At 35.5% G+C, this 12,556-nt stretch overlaps 1 protein-coding gene across 4 annotated transcripts in view; it reads right to left on the reverse strand.

Annotated features, from left to right (window-relative positions):
• Positions 1-12,556, reverse strand: part of scn3b (sodium channel, voltage-gated, type III, beta) — a 30,360-nt gene that overhangs the window by 5,858 nt on the left and 11,946 nt on the right. For 2 of the 4 annotated variants that reach the window (XM_082179648.1, XM_082179650.1), the window contains exons 3-6: positions 11,157-11,320; positions 9,896-10,130; positions 8,097-8,235; positions 2,940-3,021 (exon numbers count right to left, since the gene is read on the reverse strand). In XM_082179648.1, the coding sequence (XP_082035774.1) occupies positions 2,958-3,021; positions 8,097-8,235; positions 9,896-10,130; positions 11,157-11,320 (602 nt within the window). In that variant the 3' untranslated portion in view covers positions 2,940-2,957. Of the gene's footprint in view, positions 1-2,939; positions 3,022-8,096; positions 9,650-9,895; positions 10,131-11,156; positions 11,321-12,556 lie in introns of those variants that run through there. The other 2 variants (XM_082179649.1, XM_082179651.1) reach the window with 2 other exon arrangements.

The following is a 12,556-nucleotide window of genomic DNA, read 5'->3' on the forward strand; positions in this document are numbered from 1 at the left end:
ATTCTAAGGATTAATCTCAAAATCTCCAAAAGTCCATAGCCTATGTACAGTAGGCCCTATATCTTATTAAATTATATATTGTAGTTTTATTGATTGTATTTAAAGGTTTTCTACACACAATTTCAATTTAGCAGATACAGAGCTCTTTAATTCGCGACCCACCTCGTTTTATTGTAAGGTGAATTCAGCAAGGCATGTTGTATCTTTGAAGGAACAAAAGCTAATTGTTACAGTTTTTTCTTTCGTGATTTGTGTGGATGACACACAGCGACATATACAGTATTATCAGCTGTATGGTGTTTTTTTACGCTGAAATGCTTAATTTCGAGAAAGACCCGCGCGCGCAGTGAGGGAGACCAAACTTACTAAAAAAATATCCAGCGCGAGAGAGGCAAAGAAAAACGCCGGTTCTTAATTTATGTTGCTTTGAACTTTTTTCGTTTTGTACCGTTTTAATTTAGCTGCAATTTCTTTGACAAAATAAAAATGTAAAATGTTGCAAGAATAAGAGTCTGTGTTTCTTATTTTGCATCACAAAGGGAATAAACTCTATCGATGCAACCCTGTTTAAATAAAAAAAACTGTCCCGACACTTTATTCATACCTTGAAATGTGCGATGGGTTTTCAAACTTAATTAATTTTCTTTTTCTTTTACATTTTCATTGTTTATTTTTTAATTGAAAGCAATACTGTATTGAAAGTATTTTTCTGATTTGTCCGATCTGTTTTGAAAAATGTCTTCCGTTGCTATGGCCGGGTATCACTGTCAGTCATCTCAATCTCGTGAATGATTCACACACACACACACACACACACACACACACACACACACACACACACACACACACACACACACACACACACACACACACACACACAAAAATTTAGCAGATTAAAGACGAGCTTCATCATCTTCATTTTCTGGTGCGATCGGCTGACAGTCTTCCTTCATCAGATGTGTCGTCTTTGCAGCGGCTCAACTGGAATGTAGCAAATTTATGTTGTAATGTACAATTGATAATTAAACAAGATGATTGACTTTAATAAACAGATGCATATTTAAGCATCAAGAACGGAAAAACATAAACACTGTCGGCTACACTGAGATTCGATCTCAGATCGTTTGAAGCTCCGAGAGGCTATTGTTAATGCATTGACCACAGAGGTATCGTCTGAATAGCCTTGGTCTACTATTTTCTCTGTTTTAAAAGTTTGTTACATTCTTTTTTATTTTTTTATTTTTTTAACATTGGCAATTTACTGTCTCGAATTTTTTTTTAAAAAAGTGTTTTTACAAGACCTTGTGCTGTTTATTTATTTATTTTTATTATTATTATGCAGATGTTAATTCAGCCATTCTGTTGGATAAAAATTGTCCCTAATGTAAAATGGAAATGAATGGTAATTTTATTTTATAAATATAAAATATTTAATATAGGCTATAGGAGAAAAAAACAATATGGTGTAGCAATATTTTAGAACTATCAAATCTCTCTGCATTAATAATAAAAAAGTAGCCCATGTTTGTTCGGGATTTGAAGCCGTGTCATCTGAATTATTGAAACGTAAGTTATAGCCTACCACTCGGCCACGAATTTGTTTTGTTTTATTTTGTTTGAAATGTATTTTTACATATTTTGCTTTCGTTAATGTTACCCAATTCTGTTGTAGCATAATAGGCCTATATTTTTTCCCTAAAAGTCTGTTTTATTCTCTGCTTTGTTTGTTTATATTTTTACATATTCAATCAGTCTAATTTTTGTTCAAATAATGAAAAAAGTTTTTTTTTTTTTTTTTTTTTTTACAAGATCTTGCGCCATGTTTTTTTTTTTTTTTTTTTTTTTTTAAATAAACAGATAGGAAACTTACCTTTTAAAATGCCGCAGTTGCTGCTGTTTTGCCCTGTCACTTGCGCCACCCGGTATAGCCATTTCGCGAACGACTTTGAAATTCGATTGGTTTATTTTTGCTGCGGCAGTAGGCCTAATAGGCATTGTGGTTGATTATTTATTAAAGAATTCAATTGATAATCATAACAACATGTAAGCCTATTTAATTCTGAATGTAAACAAAGAATGCTTAAACCGACTAACATCGGTTAGTAACTGCAAGTCCTGAAAATGTTTTAATTTTACGGTAAATTATTTTAATTTATTTCACTGTTATGTTTCAGTTAATAAATCTACAAACATATCAAAATAACACGAAGTAAATGACAAGTATCCTATTGACATAGCCTTTCTAAATTATAGAAAAACTGGGCACACACTGTTAACGTGTGTCTACTTTGTTTAAATTTAATGAATTTGATTCGTTTAACCACAATATTTATCTTGAATTTATCTGTGACCTCAACTCAGATTACTGCCGCGGCAGATTACGTCATAAAGAGAATAAACTGACACTTTTCAAAGTCTGTGATTACAGCGCCACTCAGCGGTAAAAGGCAGCAAATACACATCCCAATTTTGCCGCCGCGGGAACGGCGGCGGTAAAAGTCTCATTCTGGTTTTCCACCATCAGATGACATTGCAGGAAGCTGCTTAGAATAAATTAACTAAATAAAAAAACAGAGTAAATTAAAATAAACGGATCCATGTCATTTTCACAACTATCTATGCATTCTAAAATCATCGATCAAGGAGTTTACACAGAGAACAATCCCTGACCTCAGCATTCCCGCTGCTGTACTTTACCTCTCATTGAATTATGTAGAGAGATCAGCTGAGGTTAGTAATTGCTGGACAGATATGGCAGTGAACAGAGGAGTGGCATGAGCTTGAGTGGATGGGAATGGAGATCCAGTGATGTAAAGAGAGGATGTGGATAAGGAAAGAGAAAAACAGACTGTGATGGTGGAGGGGTTCTAGTTAGCTACTTCGGGATGAGTGGGGAATTACTGATGACGTTTCTAATTGAGAGGTAAATTCAAAAATACCGTAATGGTGTAAGACTTTTATTCCGTTACAGCAGGGCCCGGGTTTTCTTTATTTTCAGAGGGAATGGCTAAGTAGTCTGTCCTGTAGACACATGGGTACAAAAGAAAAAGGAAAAAACTAAGAGTCGAGGGTGCACTTCTGCACCACCTTAGGTCCCTTCAGCAAAAGCAGCAGTCAGGACAATTGCCATCACCACATTAAAGGGATAGTTCACCCCAAAATAAAAATTACAACTTTTTTTTTTCTTTACTCATCATCATGTTGCTCCAAACCTGTATGGTGTCTTTTCCCCCATGGAACTCAAAACTAAACATTTTTGAAAAATCATTATGTAGCTCTTCCACAGTAAAGTGTTAACATGTATTTGTTAGGAGCAATTTCAACCCAATTTAACCCTTAAATGTGTAAGGGAAATCTAGTGTACTTAGGTCACTGATGTTAAATAATAAAAAATAATATATTGGAATATAATATATTTAGTGCTATCAAATCGATTAATCACATCTAACATAAAAGTTTGTGTTTGTATAATATATGTGTGTGTTCATATATATATACACACACACATATATATAGATATAGATATATACACACACATTATATTAACGCAAACTTTTATGTTAGATGCGATTAATCAATTTGACAGCACTAAATACAATATAATATTTTCTCTTCAATAAAATAATTGAATGTACTGTAGATGCTACCAAATGAAGCACATTTTTTTCAGTGTGCCATATAACAACAGTTCATAGTGACCCTTACAAATATAATAAAAAGTCATAATTTTAAGTCCAAATGTAAGTCATTATTCACAAATATAATTTTTTGGCTAAACTAATCCTATAATACTCAATGACTCTGATTGAATATTCAGTGATGCTGATGTTTGGGGATCTCCATGTTTTCTTCTGCTGGCAGAGTGAGGACAGCAAAATAAATCACATATTCATATGACTGACAAACAAATCAACAAAATATGACTGACAACAAAGTAAACTTATGGTAAAGAAAGAGCAGGAAGAGATCAAATGACAGTCAGAGATCAATGAGTATCAGTTTGGAATCTGATTACAACAAGTACGCCTGATGTGCCACCACTTCTTCCCATCTGCTCTACATGACTGATGGAATTAGGTCACAGTAATGCACCCTTTTAAAAGCACTTATGCACACATTACCCATATGCCTGTGTTTGTGTGTTATGGTAGTCCATCAAGTATCCAAACAACTCAATCTCCAGAATACAGCATTAAATTCATCACTAATGATTGAACTTTCAAGTTAGTCTATAATGATGAATGTCATGTCTGAGTAAGAACATGTTTTATTCAGCTGTCGAACAGGCCGTACTTACGCCTACATTTCCATTATGCTTGGAGTGGATTGAATGATGAAGTAAACTATAGAGACTGGAAGTAACATTTTGATGGACTTAAATGGACCCTTTTCTCAGAAGAAGAGACATAGGCTGCATTTACACTGCAAGTCTTAATGCACAAATCCGATCTTTTGGCCATATCCGATTTTTTGGCCCGCCTGTTTACATTCACTTTAGACAGCACTGGAATCCGATATCTGTGTTTACATTAATTCCTGGCCAAAATTATTTTGGGTGATTGTTTTACTATGCACATGGTAGACCCATGTTTTGAATGGCCGTGCTATTAAAATTATTTATATAATTCATGTCGGGTGGTCATGATTATTTTCCAGCATAATCATACAGCTCAGATCTAGGATTCTGAAGTGAAATAAAGTAGCCCTGTAATATGTTTTTTTTTTTTTATCAATTCGAATGAATTAACCAGAGAGAGAGAGAGAGAGAGAGAGAGAGAGAGAGAGAGAGACCTAAACAGCGCAAATTTTAAAATCTAAACGCAAGAGGATGCGAAAGAGAACTCACGCATGCGCGCTGTGAGAAGATTTGTGTGTGGGATCCGAAGTGCGGACAAGGAAAGCCGTGTCTCAGACAGCGCGCAAAAATTGAGTCTTGCGCTTGAACGGACAAATTCACACAAAAATGTTGTCAACATGCCCTTATTGGCGAGTATCCTAGCAGTTATGTGAACGTAATCAGTCGGGGAAAAAATAACGCACGTGTGTCAGTTTGGATCCGTGCATTATTTCTTAAAGTGACAGCAGCCTAATATTCCTGCTGTCTGTTTTTGTAATGTCAATCAAACAACAAAAGTCAAGGAAATAATCACTGCTCTTGACTGAATAGCTCTTGTAACTTTAATAATGATTAATCTTTATTTCATTTATACAGTGAAGATTATATGCAATGTTGTTGCATATCCTCCACAAAAAAAAAATGTTTCTGTACCTGAAAACTACTGTTAGCAGGGTATCTGCACAATTTTTAAAGTCAAATTTAAGGCTTTTTAAGACATTTTTAAGACCTGAAGAAATCAAAATTAATACCGTACATTAGGGGTGCGCAATATTGACAAAAATATGTCTATATATTTAAAAAGTTTTGTTGATAATAATTAAATGATATTTTACTGATTGTGTTTTTGTGCTGGTATCCCGGCTGGTTTAGGCCTGTTGTTGACAGCAGACCCACGAAGATATTCATATTTTTTATATGCAGTGGTCAGTTCACAGTAGTGACCGAAATTAACATTTTTATTAAGGGGCAATATTTTCCACCTTAAATTGATTTCCAGGGGCATTTTCACCTATACATATATGGACATTGTTTCTAAACGTATTTAGAGGTATGCATCACCTTTTATGTCAAATTCTAACATTCAAATTAAATTATATTAGAACAACACAGTACCAATGTCAAATTAAATCATTCAATTAAAATCCATCCTTGCAGTGCAGAGGTGACACAGAAGCGGCATCAAAACTGCCATTAGCATACTATATTTACACTTCATTTACAATTGCATAAATAAAGCTATTCAATATTTAAATATGAAATGATTTTTAATTTTAACATTTTAATTAAAGGATACTTTAAATATGAAACTGAAACCACCAGTAGGTGGCGGCAAGTCACTGTCTTAATAAGCGAGTTGTTGGAGTCAACGGACGGCTGATTCATTCATAAAAACAAGTGATTGTTCATTGAATCGTTAAAATGATTAGTTCAAAACGCGGATTTCAGTAAAAAAAAAAAAAAAAAATCATTGTTGTCTGTTGGACCACAGCTTCATTATGAAATTCTCGTCGGCGATATAAAGTGAAAATTGACAATATTGTGTCCAAAAAGTAACTCACAATGTTAACTTTATTGTTAATTTAACTGTTGTATAAAATAAATAGAACATTTGCAATTGTGCACAGGAAAACGGCACTCTTGCTCAATATATAATAAATATAAGACAAAAACTAATTTGGGGACAAACCTCTAACTGCACTGACACATCACGCAGTGAAAGCAAGCATGAGAGAAACGCGATGTCAGCTCGCACTCGCAGTGCCTCATACATAGTTAAAACAATGATTACAATATCATCATAGTTCATAGACAACATCGCACACTCCTAAGCACATAAAGAATGAACTTACAATCGAACTGACATTTACTCGTTTTCTTCTCTCCTCTCGCGTGCAGGAGACAGATGTAGGCTACCGGTAATGTCACGCGAATTGTCACGTGAACAATCAAATCCACCAAGATAGATTTAAAAAAATAATACGTAGGCCTACGCTAATTAGATAGTTTTAATTTCGGAAGCATTTAGATAAGTATAAGTCAAAGTGTCATCTAAAATTTAAGACCTTTCATAAGTAAAAATAAGACATTAAAAAATGATTTTTAAGACTTTTTATGGCCTTAAATTTGAAAAATCTAATTTAAGACCTTTTAAGACTTTTTAAGGATCCGCGGAGACCCTGTGTTAGATACCTGAAAAACTATGTTTATTTTAATTGTTTCTTTGCTCTATTGTATTTATTTGTGCTGTTGCTTATTATTTGATTATTTGTTCTTATTTCCTTTATTTTTATTTGACAGGACTACTTTTCCCCTGAACATAGCACATACCGAACCGTACAGAAACGGTGACCCTAAAACCGTGATAAAAACCGAACCATTAATAATTTAAACCGTTACACCCACACACATGTATATGTTTTTGTGAACTTGTATCTTAGGTTATAGTGTTAGGTTCACACAGGGCTGGACTGGGACAAAAAATCGGCCCGGGCATTTTGGCCCAGACTGGCCCACTATATGATCATAAACACCACCCATCTTTGCACGCCCTTAATATGCATACCAACTCCTATTCCTTAAAACCACTAATGCCATGTAATGAGTGAGTATAGGAACGAGTGAAAATTTGACATTTATTAATTAATACAGTTGAACTATAGGCTACTCAACAGTGATGAATCCTAAAACAAGCTATAAGCTGCAATGGCATAGCAATACCAGTGTTTCTCACAGGATTTTTGGTAAAACTGTGGTGGGTGGACCTTGGTTTTTCTAGGGGGGTCCGGGGGGTCCGGGGGCATGTGTGTTTAAGTGTTAAACTTAAGTTAAACATAGCTTAAGTGTTTTGAAAGTAGTTCTGCTTACCGCAGGCTCTACACTTTCTCATCTCTCTCCTGATCCTCCTCACTACCATCATCATCACTGGAGCTGATGAAGGGCAGAAAGCATATATTCTGACACATTTTACAGTGTCTGCTTTAAGGGCCTGGTTCTATTTTTTCACGCTATTTCTCTGCACAATCCTTGCGTTTCTTCTCCATCTCGCAGACTATTTTGACAGATACAACTGACACTGCTGCACGCTCGCTCACTCGTTTAAAGTTGTGATTGGGCCAGCCCAGTGTCAATCAAGAAAAGAACCAATGGGCCGCTGATCTACGTGTTTCATGGGCTGGTCTGTCAGAAAAAAAAAAAACTAACACTGACTTTTTTAACCACTGCATTACACCGGCACAAACCCAGCTCCGCCAATTCAGCAAAACAAAACAAAACGAATGGGCCGCCGATGTACAAATTTTATTGGCCGTTAAAAAAAAAAAATATATATATATATATATATATATATATATATTATAATACAAATTATGTATGAGTATGAGATGTATCGGCCCAAAAAGCACGTCGGCCCACCGGGCAAATGCCCGGTATGCCTGATGGCCAGTCCAGCCCTGGGTTCACATGAAAATGTAATACTCACGCAGAGTCCTGTGCCTGTTCGTCAGATCTGGAGATCTTCCTATAGCAGTAGATCATCTCCACCAGCAACCAGAATGTGAGAAACACCAGGAGCACATACATCATGATCTCGGAGTACAGCGCTGCGGTGTCTCGACTCGCTAAGAAAATGAAAATATGTTATCAGATGGAATTTTGTATAATTAATTGAGCAATCAGAAGAGGCTTGCCAGACAGAGACTGTGCCAATAAGGATGTTTGTGATGAATGCAATCTCACTCTCAAGTGTACTGGGAATGAGGACAAAAGTGCAGAATGCATGATTGGGCAAATCACTACTGTAATGCACTAGGATAGTTTTCGAAGCTATTTTAGGTCACCAGGAACTATAATGGTTAGTAAAAACAAAGTGCAACTATACGTCACATCAGAGATGAGCAGTCATGCTTTGCATCCAGGTGATACATTTGTGAGCAACTGGTTTCATATAACAATTTTAACCACTTTGTTTGTATGTGTTTTTAAAACACTGTGTTTTAATCAGTTTTTTTTATTATATGAACACAAGCACAAGACTACAACAGCATGCATAGAAGGTCTGTAATCAGAAATGAATTGACTGCTGGCAAGAATTCATCTAAATAATCTATGAAATTTGCAATTGATTTTATTTGGTAAATCAGATTTTTAAGCGAGTAAGTAGGTAGAAATAGATGGATACATATTTCTGCATGTCCTTTAGAAGACACATTACAGTAAATAATTCACATGCAATTGCAAACACAAAACAACACAATAATACAAACATGCTCAGATACTTCATGTCAACTTTCCCTTGGAGGACAGTGAGACTCAAAAGTTAGACTTCACACCATAAGGCATGTAAATAGTCTACAAAAAGATCAACATAGAGTGACTGTGTGATCAGAGGTTCTCAGCTTCATCTTTCAGAGCAGAAGCCGACCCACATTGATCTGATTATATTCATAATGTATCCACAAACTGTTTTGCATTTAAAAAAATAAAAAAAAGTAAAGTTGAGAACCACTGTGTATACATAGACATTAGTGCAGCGCATGTGACATTTTATAGAAAAAATAATTCGTACAAAATGATTTACTTAATCTTGCATGATTGTTAAAAAAAAAGGATGTGATCACATTATAAAAAGTTTATTATGTATGTCTCATGCACTGCGGTGTATAGATCTTAAATGGCATGGAATGTAAAAGCAGAGTTGTACTGTAAGTTTGTGGTTCTGGAAGGCTGGTTGCAATTCAAATTATCCTCTAAACCCATCACTTAAATACAACGTTGTATATTTCTATCTGCGAACCGAGACACTCACAGATAGAGATGATGCACTGGGGTTGCATGATTAAATATAGACAAATATACATTAGGTAAAGTATATTCGATTGAAGTGAGAGGAAGTACTCTGCATTCAGCAATCTCAGGCATCCAGATAATAGCATACAAACCAGAATCTTTACATTACCCCTTACAACAGATAGAGAGGTAAGTGGTTGCTTAGATAAAGCCCTGAAAACAACTTCCTGCCTTCCAATAAGTAAGCTTAAATAACAATAAAAAAAAGAACAGAGCACACCATTACTAGAACAACACAAACAACATGTCAGGACATCGTATTGAAGGAACAACTCAGTAGTATCTGATTTTCAAGTTACAGCATGTTTGAAAATGGCTTACAGTGCAGCCATCCAAATCAAACTGTAGAGATGAGGTAATCAGATCAATTATTGCTAGACAATACTGTGATTCCAGTGTGAGAAATGTCTAGCGGTGTGTACGCTCACTTACCTTCCTTTTTCACCTCCAGATCGATTGTGGTTGTCTTGGTGGCAGAATGCTTGAATGAATCGAACTCAAAGAAGCGGGACACCTTACATTCGTATGTGCCAGTGTCATTTAAAGTGACGTTTTTGATACTAATGGAGAGGTCCTGCAGGTCCTTGCTGCCGTTCCACGTCAGACGGTCCTTCCACTGCTCTTCTACGTCCTTTGGTTGCTGCGGCTGGCGGTCATACAGATAGATCTGTATTGGAGAGATGATTATGTGTCAGATACAGTACAGGCCAGAAGTTTGGAAACATTACTATTTTTAATGTTTTTGAAAGAAGTTTCTTCTGCTCATCAAGCCTGCATTTATTTGATAAAAAATACAGAAAAAATGTTTAATATTGTGATATATTATTACAATTTAAAATAATTAGTTTTCAATTTATTATACTTTAAATTATCATTTATTTCTGTGATGCAAAGCTGAATTTTCAGGGTCATTACTCCAGTCTATCACATGATCCTTTAGAAATCATTCTAATATGATGATTCATTATCAAAGTTGGAAACAGTTCTGCTGCTTAATATTTTTTCATAACCTGTGATACTTTTTTTAGGATACTTTGATGAATAAAAAGTTTTAAAAAAGAAAAGAAAAAAAAGGAATGGAAATGTTTTAAAAATAGAAATCTTTTGTAACAACAATATACACTACTGGTCAGTAATTTGGGGTCAGTAATTTATTTTTTATTTTATTTTTTTGAAATAAATCAATACTTTTATTCAGCAAGGATGTGTTAAATTGATAAAAAGTGATAGTAAAGAAGATTTATATTATTAGAAAATATTTTTTTATTTTGAATAAATGCAGTTCTTTTTAACCTTTTATTCATCAAATATATTAGGCAGCAGAACTGTTTCCAACACTCATAATAAATCAGAATATTAGAATGATTTCTAAAGGATCATGTGATAGACTGGATGTCACATGTGACACTGAAGACTGGAGTAATGATCCTGAAAATTCAGCTTTGCATCACAGAAATAAATGATAATTTGAAGTATAATAAATTGAAAACCAATTATTTTAAATTGTAATAATATATCACAATATAAAAAAAAAAATCTGTATTTTTGATCAAATAAATGCAGGCTTGATGAGCAGAACAAACTTCTTTCAAAAACATTAAAAATAGTAATGTTTCCAAACTTTTGGCCTGTACTATATATATTCATTTATTAAATACAACATGTATAAAAAAAAGCTAAGAGGTGACCTCACCAGCATTTGTTCTTTATCTGGACTGGTGTAGGACCACTCCACTTTGGTCTCGGCAGAGATCTCCTCTCGTTTCATGCAGTAGATGCAGGTTAACTTCATAGCACGCCCTACAATGGCCTCTGAGTTGGATGGCACATCCACACACACCAGCCGGACTTCCTGCACTGCAGAAAGCACAGAGAGTATTACTGCATACACACATGCAAACTTCATAAATCTATCTGTTGGTCTGTCTATCTATCTAGCTAGCCATCGATCCAAAGATGGAAAAGAAAGAAAGATCATATCCAACGATCTATCTTACTATCTATCTATCTATCTATGCGACCCGTATCTACTAGAGTAGACAATCCCCTAAAAAAGGCCTCGTCGACATGACAGCCATCAGCACAGATCCTCCGCAGAGACCACAAGAACCAGACAGGTCCTCCGCATGGTCAACTTGGGCTACATACTGGTGTGATGAATCGATCTTCAAGCAAAAGAATATTTGAATGCTACTGATCATAATGAATCATAGTCACACCGTGTTTGTTCGTTGGCCAGAGGAGAACTGGCCCCCCTACTGAGCCTGGTTTCTCCCAAAGTTTTTTCTCTCCATTCTGTCACCTGATGGAGTTTGGGTTCCTTGCCACTGTCACCTCTGGCTTGCTTAGTTGGGGACATTTAATATTCAACAATATTATTGATCTTATTGTTTTGACTGTATTGACGCTGCTGTATAAGAAGTGAACAGAGCTGGACGATGAAATCATTGTTTTCTGCAGAACTGCTTTGTAGATGAAATGAACTAATTTAATAATTGATGATCTTTACAATGGAACTGAATCAACACTGATCTGACTTCAGGTGAACAACAGCCGAAATACATCATTTTCCGGTTATCACTGTAAAGCTGCTTTCTATCTATCTATCTATCTATCTATCTATCTATCTATCTATCTGTCTATCTATCTGTCTATCTATCTATCTGTCTATCTATCTGTCTATCGGTCCAACTATCTATCTACCTTTCAACCACATGTAGGGCATACAATCATGCCTTTAATGGCCATTGGAGTGAAAAGTTAACACCTTTCCAAAAATGTAGCTTCAATCTGCATATACTTTATGGAGGTCAATTAAATCTGAGGCAGAGTTTTCTCAACGGAGCACCAGAGAATGAAAAAAAGAGACAGAGAGGGATTATTATCCATTACAAGCTACAATTCCAGAAAGAGCTCACGGCACATTCTTCTCCCCATCAGACAAAAACATACTTTAAAGTGAACCGATTGCTGCAGACACATGTTCAGTATTGGCCGCACAGAATACCCCATTGAGCAGGGGCCGGGCCGAGGCCTCAATGATGTGAAGATTGTTCTGGAGTGTTCACTCGACTGTGAACATAACCTCTCTGC

The sequence above is a fragment of the Leuciscus leuciscus genome, assembly GCF_965113295.1.
Source record: "Leuciscus leuciscus genome assembly, chromosome: 9".
Classification (NCBI taxonomy): Eukaryota; Metazoa; Chordata; class Actinopteri; order Cypriniformes; family Leuciscidae; genus Leuciscus; species Leuciscus leuciscus.